At 48.9% G+C, this 14039-nt stretch overlaps 1 protein-coding gene across 1 annotated transcript in view; it reads right to left on the minus strand.

Annotated features, from left to right (window-relative positions):
• Scnn1g (sodium channel epithelial 1 subunit gamma) overlaps positions 1 to 11233 on the minus strand; it is a 31874-nt gene extending 20641 nt beyond the window's left edge. Inside the window, exons 1-6 of the mRNA XM_021640643.2 lie at positions 11088 to 11233; positions 7434 to 7778; positions 5640 to 5958; positions 4124 to 4314; positions 2820 to 2923; positions 84 to 247 (exon numbers count right to left, since the gene is read on the minus strand). Coding sequence (XP_021496318.1) covers positions 84 to 247; positions 2820 to 2923; positions 4124 to 4314; positions 5640 to 5958; positions 7434 to 7750 — 1095 coding nt within the window. The 5' untranslated portion in view covers positions 7751 to 7778; positions 11088 to 11233. The remainder of the gene's footprint in view (positions 1 to 83; positions 248 to 2819; positions 2924 to 4123; positions 4315 to 5639; positions 5959 to 7433; positions 7779 to 11087) is intronic.
• Positions 11234 to 14039: the final 2806 nt, after the last annotated feature.

A 14039-nucleotide genomic window follows, 5' to 3' on the forward strand; every position in this document is an offset into this window, starting at 1 on the left:
TTCCATCAGCTGCACCTCCTTAGCCATCGTTCAAGTAAGAATGTGCCATTTCTCTAAACACAAGCCAATGAATATCTTCTTACCAGGTGCATTCCTATGGAGGTGGACATCGCTGTCTCAATCTCGGTCCCCACGTCTTCGATGAAGGGGTACTCATTCTGCTGATGGATAAGCACCTTGGCTCCAGTGGAGGACACCAGGAAGGGGTTGTATTCGTCTTCATTGATGTATAGGATGACTTGCAGCCCTGGGAGACAGAGCAGTTTGCTATGGTCAAAGGCTAACAAAACAGTCCTCGGGGACTTGGGGAGCCTCTGAGAACCAGAAACCTCCAGAAAGTACTAGGTGGTTGAACACCAGACTGAAATCTCTAGGACAGTAGAGGACTTGTCTTTGATCTGCTTATTGCAAGTTGAAAGTTCAAAGGTTCAACCTCACATCACAGTCACGTGATAGCTAAGACTAAGATCCTGCTAAATAAAGAACTGCACGAGACACGTAAGTCTATGCGGTTGCTGATAAAGGAAGTTTACTGGGCAAGGAAAGGTGCCTACGGTGCTGTGGCTGCTTACACAGTGGAGCTGGAGAAGAGACAGAATGTGATGGTTTGTCTGGTTGCTGGTATAACTCTCTCCTTCCCCTGCTCTTGTTCTCTGTGTGGATTATAGTCTGTACCCAGCTATCAGACGGAACTTTGGAAATTGGAAATTGGGTCAGATCACTGCCTGAAGCCTTTCAATGGCATCTGTCTGTATATAGAGGAATGCCATCGACTTCCCCTGCCTGTCACCATCAGGACTAGGAAGATGTATCCTAATCTGTGTCTCTACCCTTAACTTATCCCACTCTCTCCCTTTCTGGACCAGCTCCAAGCACACTCCTCTTAAGTGGCAGTTTGAATAAGAATGGCCCCCATAAGCGCCTATGTTTGAATTCTTGGCCTCAGGTGGTAGAACTCTCAGCTGTTCCTGCCACTGTGTCTTTGCTCCATTGCCATGGCCTAACCCACTGGACCTGTAAGCCCAACTGAATGTTTTCTTTCATAAGTTGTCTTGGCCATGTTGTTTCATTACAGCAACAGAAAAGTAACTAACACACCTCATTTATCTCTCTTTCCACAGAAATGCAAGTTTCCTAAAAGCAGGAATGACATCTGCCTCACTCCCCACTGTATCCCTAGCTCCTCCAAGTGGGTCGTAGAGCAGATAGTGCTTGGTGAATGAATGCATGAATGAATGAATGAATGGGTAGAGTCTGTGTGAATTGAAAAATGAGAACTTCAGAGCTAGTCTAACCTCTTCTATTTGTAACTAAGGAACTGAGCCCAGAGAGGGGCTTGACATATTGGAGGTCACACAGCAGAGCTAAAACTCTGGCCCTCTTCCCTCAGTTCCCAGGCCAGCTCCTTGCCGCTGCTACAGCTTCTCAGGTTCTTGGAAACAACACAGACTTCACGGTTATGAAATCCAGGATTCATGAGAGCAGATTTCCTCTATCACGGAGCCTGACTATTCCTAACAAGAACATATCTGTAACACATCAAGTTCTGTTTGCGTTGAACTTTTCAAGAATTCCCTTTGGCTGGGCGTAGTGCTGTAAGTATGCCTGTACTGTCAGGGTTCAGAAGGCCGAGGTAGGAAGCTCACAAATTTGAGGCCATTCTGGGTTATCTAGTGAGACCCCCCATCTCAAAATAAACAGGGGCTGGGGGTGTAGGTTGGCAGCTGAACGCTTCGCCGAGCATGCATAAGGCCCTTGGTTAGATCCTCAGCACCACAGGAAAGGCGTGGGGGAGGAGCTCTTTCTATGAGGAAACCAAGCCAACCTGCCACATTCTTAGCTCCCGTATAAAGTAGGAGGGGCGGAAACAGAGGTGTCATGAAGAGCTGTGGTGGCAGCGACAGCAATGCCAGTGATGGATGCATGCACAGTGCGTGTGGTTGGGGTGTGTGCCCTCCCGGACCAGATTCACATGGCCATGTGCCAACCCCCTTTGTGAAGGCATTTGGAGATAGGGCCTTAGTTAAGGCTCAATGAGGACTTAAGGTCATGGCTCTACTCTGATAGGATTGGTGTCCTCATAAAAAGGAGAGACATCACAGCACCCTCTTGAGACAGGAAAGGCCACACGAGGACTCACGAAGAGGATAAGCCATCTGCAACCAAGAAGAGAGAAAAGTCTTATCTGAATTCACAAGCGCTGGTACCTTGACCTTGAAGATCCAGCCTTTGGCATTGGAGGAAACTAAGGTCTACCGTTGATGCCATCTAAACTATGGTATCATAACAAGATGGCAGCTTGGATGTGTTCCAGGGCTTATTCTAAGAACTCTGAATAACGTTTAGGGGAGCTACTGTTATTGTTCTCACTTTGTAGTTGAAGGGCAGCAACCAAGGTCACATGGTGAGAGGCAGAGCTGAGGTTTGGCTCCGGAGTCTGTCATCCTAACTAAGCTAAAGGTGTGTCTGCCCAGCTAATCTCCTACTCACCCCATCTGGGTTTAGCTTAGACGCCACCTGCCCAGGATTAGTCACCGCAGCAGTGAGCTTAAACCAGAGCGGTTCGTCAGCTGAAGGAACCCCGGCAGTGTCCCAGTGGCTCTCCCAAAGATAAAGAAGTCAGAAAGGGAAAACACCCACAGCGAAGGGAAGAATGAACTCGGATGACCGTGTGTGCACCGGGAGAGGGGAAGAATGCCTTTGCTTTAGGGACAGGTGGTGAGGACTGGAAGATCACGTGTCCCCACTTGTGCTGCTGCCGTCAAGGTAGCACTTCCAAACGCCTCGGGGGTCCCCTCCACGCGGGGTTCCCTCCTTACCATACTCACTGCCCCCCATGGAGGTGCTGAGGATGGTGGCATTCTCTCTGTTGTTGAACGTGTAGCAATTCCCGTACATTGGATGGTGGAAAAGCGTGAAGTTCCTATGGAAGAACGGGAGGGTTGAGAAAGAGCTGGGCTGGGGCTTGCCCCTGTGCATCCCGGCTGAAGTCAGGAGGCACTGTGTTGATGGGGAAAGCTTTCCTTTGGGACAATGGATGAGGATGTGACTCACTCATCCCATTTTCCCTCCCATGAAACGAACAGGCCCCTCAGCAGGGTTGACAAGCCTTGGCGTAGAGTTAGACTCTGCTTTTGTTCTCCTTTATCACCCTCTCACCACTGTCTCTGTTTTGGTTTGGTATTGCTTTGTCTTTGAAGTAGGGTCTCCCGTATCTCAGGTCCACTTCAAATTCCCCATGTAGCCAAGAATAACACTGAACCTCTGCTCCTCCTGCTTCCATCTCCTGAACGCCGGGAGCACAGGTGTGTAACACCATCGCTAGGGGAGGAACCCAGGCTTTGTGCAGGTCAGGCAAGTTCTCTGCCGACTGAACTGCATCCTCAGCTCTGATAGGCCTGCCTCATGCCTGCCCCCAAATTCCTCTACCCTTCAGTTTCTCAGCCAACACCTGGAGCTTTTCAAATCCTCAGCTCCATGAAAATGATCTTAAGAGAAGGAGTCTCATCCTATGGCCATCATGTAATTTCAGGACTTTTACCCTCAGGGTGAGATTACCCCAATCACTCAATATTTGTAAGAAATAATGTGTACATTAACCTATAGATGGGTCAGAAAGGCTTAGAATTCAGAAAAGAAGGTAGTTAAACCATTCAGACTAGAAGGTTCACCTCAGAATATCCCATTGACTTAATAGTCACCACTAGGGATCTGATTATTATATTCAAAGTGGAATATGAACACTTGGATATCTGCCTCCCTCTTTCCCTCTCTCCCTTTCTCACTCACTCCCTTTCTCCCTCCTTCCCTCCCTTCCTTTCTTCCTTCTTTTCTTTGAACCAGAGCAGTGGCTTCCAGCCACAGATACACATCATAGTAATGCACAAAGCTAGATGAATGCCCCTGACTACCTTGCATGGTGACAGGTAATTTAATGGGTTTAAAGATATTATGATTCCACACCAGGTACATTTTTTTCCAAGTGATCCCAGAACCTAGCTCCCTTGTCAGTGATTTTTCAAAGGGCAGAGCCAGTGTTCTCAAGACCTAAAGGCAAGCTTCCAATGCATGAAAAGGGCCTAGGGTTAGAACCTCTGGTCCTCAGGGAGTGTCCCCTCCTGACCTGGCATCACAGGACATCCCATCAAAGAAGCAGGTCACCAGTAGTTCTTCGGCAGAATAGCTCATGTTGATTTTCTTCTCTAGAGGCACCTGTGCCATGATATTCATGTAGTGAAGCTTGTACCACTCTTGGATGGCATTGATTCCAGAGCTGAAGGTGTAGGTGGCACAGTCAGAGGTGTCATTTGAGCACTGTGGATAAGAGGGGACACCAGGTTGTCAGTCCTAGCACCGCCGGAGGGACTGAGGTGAGTTACAGATGCCAGGCGGCTTCCGCTTACTTCTGGGAGCTTGAGAGGGTCAACCTCAAGCCTCATGGATAAAAGAGAGAGCAAAGAGGGGCCTTGAGGCCAACTCCCATGACTTTCTGCTACTGTCTGCCACTGAGCAAGAAGCAAATTCAAGTTTTAGGGTCTCCGTATATCCAGGGTTTAGCTGATTAATGTCATCGTCTTCCTACTGAACACAGTCTAGAAATCTGGATTCTAGCCCAGACTCTGACATTACTTCTCTGCAAGATCTCAGACTAGGCACTAACATATGGGGTATGTCACTGACAGAATGCTGGTGAATACCACGCTACCCAGCCACACTTAGCAAGCAGTTGAAAAGACTCATGTTTGAAATACTTAATTATGAGGGCTCTAGAGAGGAGCCATGGAACATTCTTGACATTTTCATCACCCTGGGCTTGGAAAGTCTCCCGAAAGGACAAACGTCCAAAGAATTTGGTATTAAGAGAAATTGTGTAAATACCCTGTGAATGTAACCGGGAAGATTTTGAAGTCTCGATGCTTTTTGATGAAGCACCTTTTTCATTGTCAAAAATTTGTTTAGATTGATAGAAAACATTGCTAGATTCAAAAGTCCTGTTATTGGAACTATTAAGATGAAGAAACAGTCCCCTTCCATGCTTTGACGGTGGCGTGGAGAAGCACGGTAATGATGGACTGTGCCCAGGACGATAGTGGGGAGTTCATTTTCATTGAATAGCTGCTTCCAATTGCCACTTGAATGGAACCATAGGGGCAATAGAAGCTTGGACATGAGCTTGGACCTCAGGAAGGCAGGTACTACTGGGAACCCTGGTGGATTCTCTGTGGCTTAATTTCCCCTTTCTGATGTCTGCACAGCAGCTTTGCTTTGGGGACCCGTCCCCAAATATGTCAGGAGGTGATCAGGTATCCCCCCCCAGCTTGGCTAAGGGAGCCCCAAGATGGACTCTGCAACTTCGGCATTATCAGAGAGGGTGACAATGGCCTCTTTAATTCAACATCAGAATCTGAACGAATACTATCATTTCTTGCTCCCTAGATCACTAGGTCTCCCCAAATTTCTGACCTTTGAGAGCCCTAACGAGCCACTGGTCATCTCCTAGGACTCTGCCCATGAGCTGGTCTCAGTGGCTTGCCACCAAATCATGATAATAACATACACATCTTAGAGTTGGCCTGTTGACCGTAATGAGCACCAGCTCTTCCTCTCCCCGACGCCCTTGAACTGTAAGGAAGTCTTACCAATTGGAATCCCACCAACTTCTTCGACTCGTGAACGTGCATGACGTTGGAAGCCTTGTGAATGATTTTCCCACTGATCTTGCGCTTCCGGCCAGTGAAGAAGTCCCTGGCCTTCCCCTTCTCATTCTCATTGAAGACCAGCAATGGGATCAAGTTGAGGAATCTGGGTGGCGGGCCTTCCCAAGTGGATCTCATCGATCCTGCCTCCCGGCGTTCCCGAGATTTAACCTCTGGAAAGTCTTTGACCCCGTATAAGGACAGCAAGGCCTGTCTTGTCTCAGCATCCAAGTCAGTCAGAAGGTCGCTCACGGCGCTGTACCTACCAAAGTGCAAAGGAAATTTCATGGAGAAGGAAGAAGCACAGTGCTCTAGCTTCTCCATGTTGTCTTCCATCTTGGAGTGTCAGCCCCGTGTCTCCTGACCACTCCCTCGGCCAAGGGGACATGGTCTTTCACTATTTGCCCCATTCAAAATGACCACCGTTTCCCCTCCTCTGCCACCTCTGTCTACCCATCTTTGGGTAGGGTGATGCCCCCAACCAGTATCTCTAGAGTGCTGACTCTCAGGTGCCTCCCATAAAGTAGCCAAAGTGGGGACATATAAATAACTGCTAATTGTACGGGGGGGGGGCAGGTTCCATTTCCACCCATCACACTCTGCCCCGGCCCACAGGACACCCTCCAACCAGTGCTGGGAGGCACGGGATTGGAGCTGTCACTTTGACAACACCCAAGCACACAGAAAGCAAGAGCTGACTGTATGAAGCATAATGACACCGTTTAAAAAAAAAAATCACTGTACCAAACGGCCCCAGCCTCTCTCGTGACTCTCCCTTCTCTCTCCCTCTCGGAGGGAGGTCATGACATAGCACAGAAGCCAGGGACATGGATTTCAGAGTCTACCCGCCCCGTTCAAGCTCTCCATCCCAATCCAGGCTGTGCGATCTGAGACAAGTTTCTTCGCTTTTCTGTGTCTCCGTTACCCAGCCTGCTTATTTGTAAAACGAGGTTGTGGAGAAGGCTCAGTGTGTGGGCATGGTGGCACACAGCTACAATGCCAGCACGTGGGAGGCTGAGGGAGGAAGACCGAAAGTTCAGGGCCAATCCGAGCTAGATAGCGTGGTTCTGTCTCCAAGTATATAAATACTGTTAAAAGTGTAAAAGAAATATATATATGCAAGTAGGTAATTAAAGGGCCACTGTTACTTGTAGTCGCTCACTGCTCTTTCCCCCCCTCACCTATCCCCCCTCCATTCTGCTGCATTCTGACTGGCCTCCCAGATCAGTCTCCCATAATCCCGAAGACTCTGATGACCCATTTAGAACAGGTCCTGCCACTGACAACCGGGCAGCACCAAGGATTTATCCTGTCCAGAGCCGGGGAGCTCAATTACTGGGCTGGGCTCCCTGAGACGGAAGGGTCAGGGCAGCGAGGATGCTTCCGGAAGTCACCTGGGTGTCACTTCTGAGTCAGCCTGGCTTGGGGAGAGAGTAAGGGAGTGAACTGGGAAAGGCTCAGCGGGGCTGCTTGTGTGTCCGGGGGAGGCACCTTCCGGGCCCAGTCTCTAAGCAGAATTGGTGGAGCAGCCTCCCCTGCCTGCTGCCTAAGACAGAACACAGCCATTGAACTGAAAGCATGCAGGTCTGAAACCGATCCCGGCGATCAAATCGACATTTCTAGAGCCTGTGTCAGCAGGCTGGTGTGGCCCTCGGACCCGCCGCTCTGGGGGAGGGGCTTTGGCATCCTCGGAGAAGCTAGACTTCCCGGTTCCCCGAGGTGAGCGCAGCCTCTTACTTGTAGGGGTTGATATTGCAGATTGTGACGGCGGGGAAATCCAGTTTCTGGAAGTGCACTTTGATGGAGACGGAGACGGTGTAGAAAGAGAAGACGAGGAGGGCGCACTGCCAGAGAATGAGGGCCACTGCCGTTAGCGTGAACGCGATCCACAGCAGACGCCGGAGGCGGCCCCGGGACACCACGATGCGGCGGCAGCCGTGGGTGTTGGTGTTCAGGCAGTACCAGCGCATCAGGTCCTTGATGGTCGGTGCCTGGGGGCCTCGGACCGGGAGGTTCTTTTTGATTTTGGCTTTGATCTTCTCTCCGGGCGCCATGGCGAGGACGGAACTTTGCAGCTGAGTTCTGAAGGGACAGAGGAGACTAGTCAGTGAGCTTGCAAGCACAGGCCTGTCAGCCCGTCCCTGGAGCCTGTGACTGGGGAACACCAAGCCCGCGTGTTCTCAGAGGCCTTCTTCATCCGTGGGCTGGACGGGCGGGCGGCATTCTGAGCCCTCAGCCCCTTCTCCAGGAGATTTGCTCTGGGGCCACCCCAGCTGCCTCCTCCTCGTTTTACGGCCCCCAGGCCTAGCCCCGTGGGGGCAGGGCCGTGTGTAACCTGCACATACTGGCTGGACTGGCTGAAGGACCTTTCCTGGGGCAGGTGCCCTCACAGTAACCCAGGCAGGCGGCTCTTATCAGGCGGAGGCGCTATATCCCGTGCCTTATCGCGTCCCTGGGCCACTTCTCCTTGAGAGCAGCCCTCCTGTTTTACGATGTCTCCTGGTGCCTAGCAAAATGTCCCTCCTGCACAGAGCGTACGTTAGGTAACGTGTCACCGGCTGGTGAAATCTCCCAAAATTTCCCAGAAGCTGTTAGAGATCATGTCCTGACCATGTTTTCCCTGCCCCATATTCCACGTTGCCTTCTTCTAAAGAAATGATTTCTGTTTCTTTCTTTCTTTTTCTTTTTCTTGTTACCATCAATTCCGTGCGCTTTCTATAGCGCCTGGTGTAACATCAGCCCGTGACTGCTGGCCTCTCCGCATTTACCAGGCACCATGCCATTGCACCTGATTTTAAGGTATTAGGATCTGGAGAAGGCTCCTCGGTTACTGGAGAGCAAACGGACGTATTCACCTATGTATTTGCGTACGTTGCACCTCCTCCGCTGTGGAAACACCACGCTATGAGACAGTCATTTCAGCAATGAACTCGCTGTACGCTAGATAGAATCAGCGGCCTCGTGAATATGTAATCTCTGTATACAAACAGACAGTCGCTTATATATTTCAACCATTACATGAGGTAGATAGACTGTTATTATGTCCCTATCAGAGAGGTGGAGTGACGTCACCAAGGTACACAGCATGGCTCCTTATGTCTGTGTGTGGGATCTGCATTCAAGACAAGGACTTTGATGTCCTCGTTATGTCATTTTTTCAAGATGGTGTATAAAATGGTGGGTTTTGTTACAGCATGTAAGGTGTCGTTATACTTTGTTCCAATATGGCCTCTCCCCCATTGCGCTCACTGGTCCGTCACCTCCTCCCCCCAAATACTCTCTCTTTCCCCTCCTTCCTTAAAATCTTTGTCTACTGTCTCATTTCCTCTCTCTCTCATCTAAGAGAGAAAAAAAAATTGTATACGAGAGAAAAAAAAATTGAGGATGGCTTAGCTTGCTTAAAATAATAACTTCCATTTCCATCATCAAGTCCTCTAGGCAGGATTCTGGGCCAACAGAATCGGTTTTCTTCCATCCTGAATCCACAAAATATGGTCCAAAATTGGGAGGAAGTTGAGGAACAAGGCTCTCAGGTTTACAATGCTCGTGGGCTTAAAGCTTACCGTACAAAAGAAATAGAGAATCGAGGACAGATGTTCAGAGGCAGCCAGACTGCCCCAATAACCTGCCCTCCACAGGCTCACATGAGATACCTAAGCTGAGAAAAACCGTATCTTATTGACAAGATTATTCTGTTTGCCTCTTGGCAAGCAGTGGAATTTGCTTTGCTTTACTTTGTGTTAAATGTTATCATCCTAAAAAAAAAAAAAAAAAAAAAAAAAAAAAGTTGTGAAACATGGTAGCACACACCTTAAATTCCAGCACTCAAAGGGCAGAGGTAAGAGGATCTCTGTGAGTTTTAAGTCGTGTGTGTGTGTGTGTGTGTGTGTGTGTGTGTCTAAAGTTCTAGGCCATCCAGGGCTACATAATAAGACTCTGTCTAAAAAACAGAAAGAAACAAAAACGGAAACAAAGTTAGCAGTTTTTTTTTTTTTTCAAAGCATAGATCTAGGATCCATTTGTATAGAACTACAGCCTAAATGGCTCCTTCTTCTACTAGCTGTTTGCCAAAAGCCGAATTCTTTACACTCCTGTTCTCAACACTAAGGTTTCTCACTGAAGACGATTCTCGGGGCTCCCATTCACCTCTTTCCCAGAGGATCAGCCAGTCGTGTGAGAGGGAACTCCAGAATGTTCACATATGTATTTCAACTCTCAGGCAAAGCAAAATTGTATCTAGTGCTAGACCTGGGACTTAATTCAACCGGGTGCTTTGGCAGAGGAATTCGAAGCTCATCTTAAGGGTGGGCCTGCCGAGAGCTATCAACAGTCTCCTCAGGTAGGTGTCATAGTTTCCCGGTTATAAGCGCGGCATGGAGGCATGGGTAGACGAGGTAGCTTGCCCAAGGTCATAATAGAAAGTGTCTGGACTAGGATTTGAACCCAAGAACACATACTCGTTATGTTATTCCTTAAATAATGACTGGCTGCAGATGTCAGCGACTGCAGCAGCAATAACAGCAGCTGTCAGTCACCGATAGCCCGTGCCCAGGCTTCCTATTCCAACATTTTCACCGAATTTAATTCTCGCTACAGACGAAACGAGCTGTTATTACTATCCCCGTCCGAAAGAAGTGCGAAGAGGTTAGGTAATCCGCCCAAGGCCACACAGAACGAAAAAAAAAATTCTTTGAAATTCCAGGTCCCTGGTTTCTTCCTGACACCTGCTCTCTTCCCTCACACGCTCCAGACCTTGCCTCTTCCCCTGTGAGGGAAGCAGCGCTTGGCGAGGGGTGACACGTTTGTGAGGCTCTGTGCATCCTAGAACTTGGGCATGAAAGTCTGGGACCAGGGCATGTTTGGACTCCCGCCACGCCATCGTGCTGTTTGGAAATAGCTTGAGCCTCAGGACTTCCAAGGACTCAAGACCGCGGGACCGAGCTACCCCACTGACTCGCTGCAGGCCCTGTCCGTCCTGGGGCGGTTTTTGCGGCAAAAGCCGTCTGCTACGGGCGCTGCTGCAGTCTTGGGCGCCCTCTCCAAGTACTTGATTCTTTCTGCAGCAGTCACCTCCACAGAAAAGCTTTCCGCGGCTGAAAGAGCAGTCGCGGTCAAGCGCACGCTCTTCAGGGCTGGGGAGCGGGATGAGATGGGCAGAGAAGAGCCTGGAGGCGCTCCTCCCACACACGCTGGCTCGGAAACGCCCGTCGCTCGGCTCTGGATCCCGGGCCGGGGTCTGGGGAGAGGTCGGAGCTGGACCCCTGGTGCCCCGGGAAGCGTCTCAGCATCCCGCCACCCCGTGGTTTTCTCGGAAGCCACCACGCCCCGCGGCTGCTCGGGCGCCTGGAACCCCGAGATCGACCCGGCCCGACCCGACCTCGCTGGACTTACCTCTCAGAGGCGAAGGGTCGCGGCTGGCGTGCGCACTGCCTGGGGACGCTCCTCTTCTTCGGGCCTCATAAAGCCCAGCATCTCCCGCAGCCACCGCCAGAAACGCCGGTGGGCCAGGCCTAGGCCCCGCCCCTAGGGTTCCCTCCCCACCCAGACTCCGCCCACACCTGCCCAGGTGTTTTCCCCAGGCCACCCCGGGACTTTTCTCCGGCCCGAGTAAGCCGCGACCCCGCAGCGCCACCTGCCGTCCTGAGTCAGCTCTGCGCCCCGGCTCCGGCTGCCTGGCGTCTTGCTGGGGCGCCGCGCGTGTTTGCTGCCGCCCAGAGGCCACTCTGCAACCTGCATCTTCCCCAAGGTACTGCTCTTGGGACTCAACCCTGGCCCAGATCACAGGAGCTCTCTTATCCTAGTTCCCGCAGACATTCCACGCTGCCTCTTGCCTCTCACCCCTCCGACACGGTTACGACCTGCATCACTCAGCTGCTTCAGCATCCGCTGTGGGCAGCATGAGCTTTTTAACCAGACCACTCCTTCTTTGGGCCTGTCAGCTGTCTTTCTATAGGGACTCACACCAATGACTATTAGAAATCAATTTAGGATGCTGAAACTATGAGGGACCGAAGACAGATGTCCGAGTCACAATCCCTTTGAGCTTGGGGGAAACATAGTCCCACAAAAGGGACGGTGTTAACAAGAATTAAAATGCCGTAGACTCTAATGATGTATTCACATCCACCCACAGGAGCTTGTTAAAAATGCAGATTCTGGAGTTGGGGATGTAGCCCAGTTGGTAGAGCGCCTGTCCGGCATAGTGGAAGCCTCGGCTTTGATTCCCACAGTAAGTATCACGTACATTGAAAGTAGTGGTGCATTCCTGGAAAGCTAGAGCTGGGGCTGGGGGTGAGACAAGAGGCTCAGAGACTCAAGGTCATCCTCGGCCGTGTGGTGAGTTTGAGACCAACCTGTGCTACATGAGACCCTGCCTCTGAAAATGAAGGGTGGAGTGGGGGGGTGGGAATGTGGACTCCAATTCATACATGCTCACGGTGAAGAAGGGACATAATAATCCATACCCCTCCCTAAAATAAGCATGCAGTAGAACCACTGTTTTGGCTAGTTTGTCGTTAACATGAATTATAGTTACTTGGAAAGAGAGATAATCTTAATTTAAAAAAAAAAAATGCCTCCATAAGATTTGCCTGTAGGCAAGCCTGTGTCATATTTTCTTGGTTGGTGATTGATGTGGGAGAGTCCAGCCCACTGTGGGTGATGCCACCCCTGGGTTGGTGGTCCTGGGTGCTATAAGAAAGCAGGCTGAGTAAGCCGTGAGGTACAAGCCAGGAAGCAGCGCTCCTCCAGGACCTCTGCTTCAGTTCTTGACTCCCAAGTTCCTTCCCTGCTTGAGTTCCTGTGCTGACAGCCCTTAATGATGAGCTGGTATCTGGAAGTGTAAGCTGAAATAAACCTTTTCCTCCCCAAGTTGCTTTTGGTCATGGTGTTTTATCACAATAGAAATCCTAACTAAGGCAATCATCATTTGATATATATATATATAATATATTATTTGATATATTAATAAAACAATGCATTATATATAATATTAGATTATTAATATATGTATATATAATATATACATATATATTGTGTGATGGGGTTTTGTTTAGAAAGATTTATTTAATTTAGAAAGAATTATATTTTAAAATTCTGTGTGTGTGTGTGTGTGTGTGTGTGTGTGTTTGTGTGTGTCTCCCTATGTGTTCATGTGTTCATGTGCTGGCAGAAGCCAGAAGAGGGCACTGAATCCCTTAGAGTTGTAAGTAGTTGGAAACCTCCTGATTCAGGTGCTGGGAATCAAACTTGGGTCCCTACATGAACAATGCATACTCTTAACTACTGAGCCGTATCTCCTGCCTGAAAGTTTTAAAGATACATTATTGTTAAATGTATTGGGTTTAAAAAAAATGACATTACATGACTTGTTCTCATATGGATAGGAGAGCCATGTTTTTCCTCTCCTGATATATAGAGGGAAGCTGCCCTGGCCACTATGCACATGGACCTAAGCCCATCAAATTATTTAATTTCTTGCTTTATTGCTATACTTATTGTCTCTAAATATTCACTAATATAAATTATTCTTTATATAAAATCTTGTATATATCTCTAATTATGTCCTCAGAATAAATTCCCACTAATAGGATTTTTCCTCCACGTTCATGTATTCTATCAGTGAACAAAAGGGAGAGTTAAAAGAACAGAGGTGTAAAATAGTATATAGACCATAATAATAGTAGATTGTTTATAACTATCATGTAAGCATGTATTAAAACATACGTGGATTAAGCAATGTGTATGTCTAAAGAAAGAGATTATTTCTAAATATAGGTTTACAAGTGATTTTTATGCGTCTTTGTTATTTTGTTTTGTTGGCAAGGCTTGAGTGGGTCATCATGCCTGTAGTCCAGCATTTGGGAGGTTGGGGTGAGAGACTCACCTTGGATCTAAGGCCAACCTGAACTAAAACAGCAAGTTCCAGGCCAGAGACAGAACAAAGAAATAAATTAATTTTAAAAATTAAAGGCTGCAATGAGAGGATGTCTTAGTCACTTTTTATTGCTGTGTTAAGGCACCATGACCAAGGAAACTTACATAAAAGGGAGTTTACTGGAGCTTATACTTCAGAGGTGAGTCCAAGACCATCATGGGAGGGAGCATCGGAGCAGGCAGGAAATCCTGGTGCTGGAGCAGTGGCTGAGACAGCAGCCACCACGAGGCAGAGAGAGCTAATTGGGAATGCCATGGACTCTTGAAGCCTTAAAGCCCAAACCAGTAACACACCTCTACCAAGAAGGCCATGCCTCACAATCCTTCCCAAATTCTACCAACTGGGACCAAACATTCAAATATAAGAGCCTATGTATGCACACAAATGTACGCACACACATACACATA

The sequence above is a fragment of the Meriones unguiculatus genome, chromosome 14, assembly GCF_030254825.1.
Source record: "Meriones unguiculatus strain TT.TT164.6M chromosome 14, Bangor_MerUng_6.1, whole genome shotgun sequence".
NCBI lineage: Eukaryota > Metazoa > Chordata > Mammalia > Rodentia > Muridae > Meriones > Meriones unguiculatus.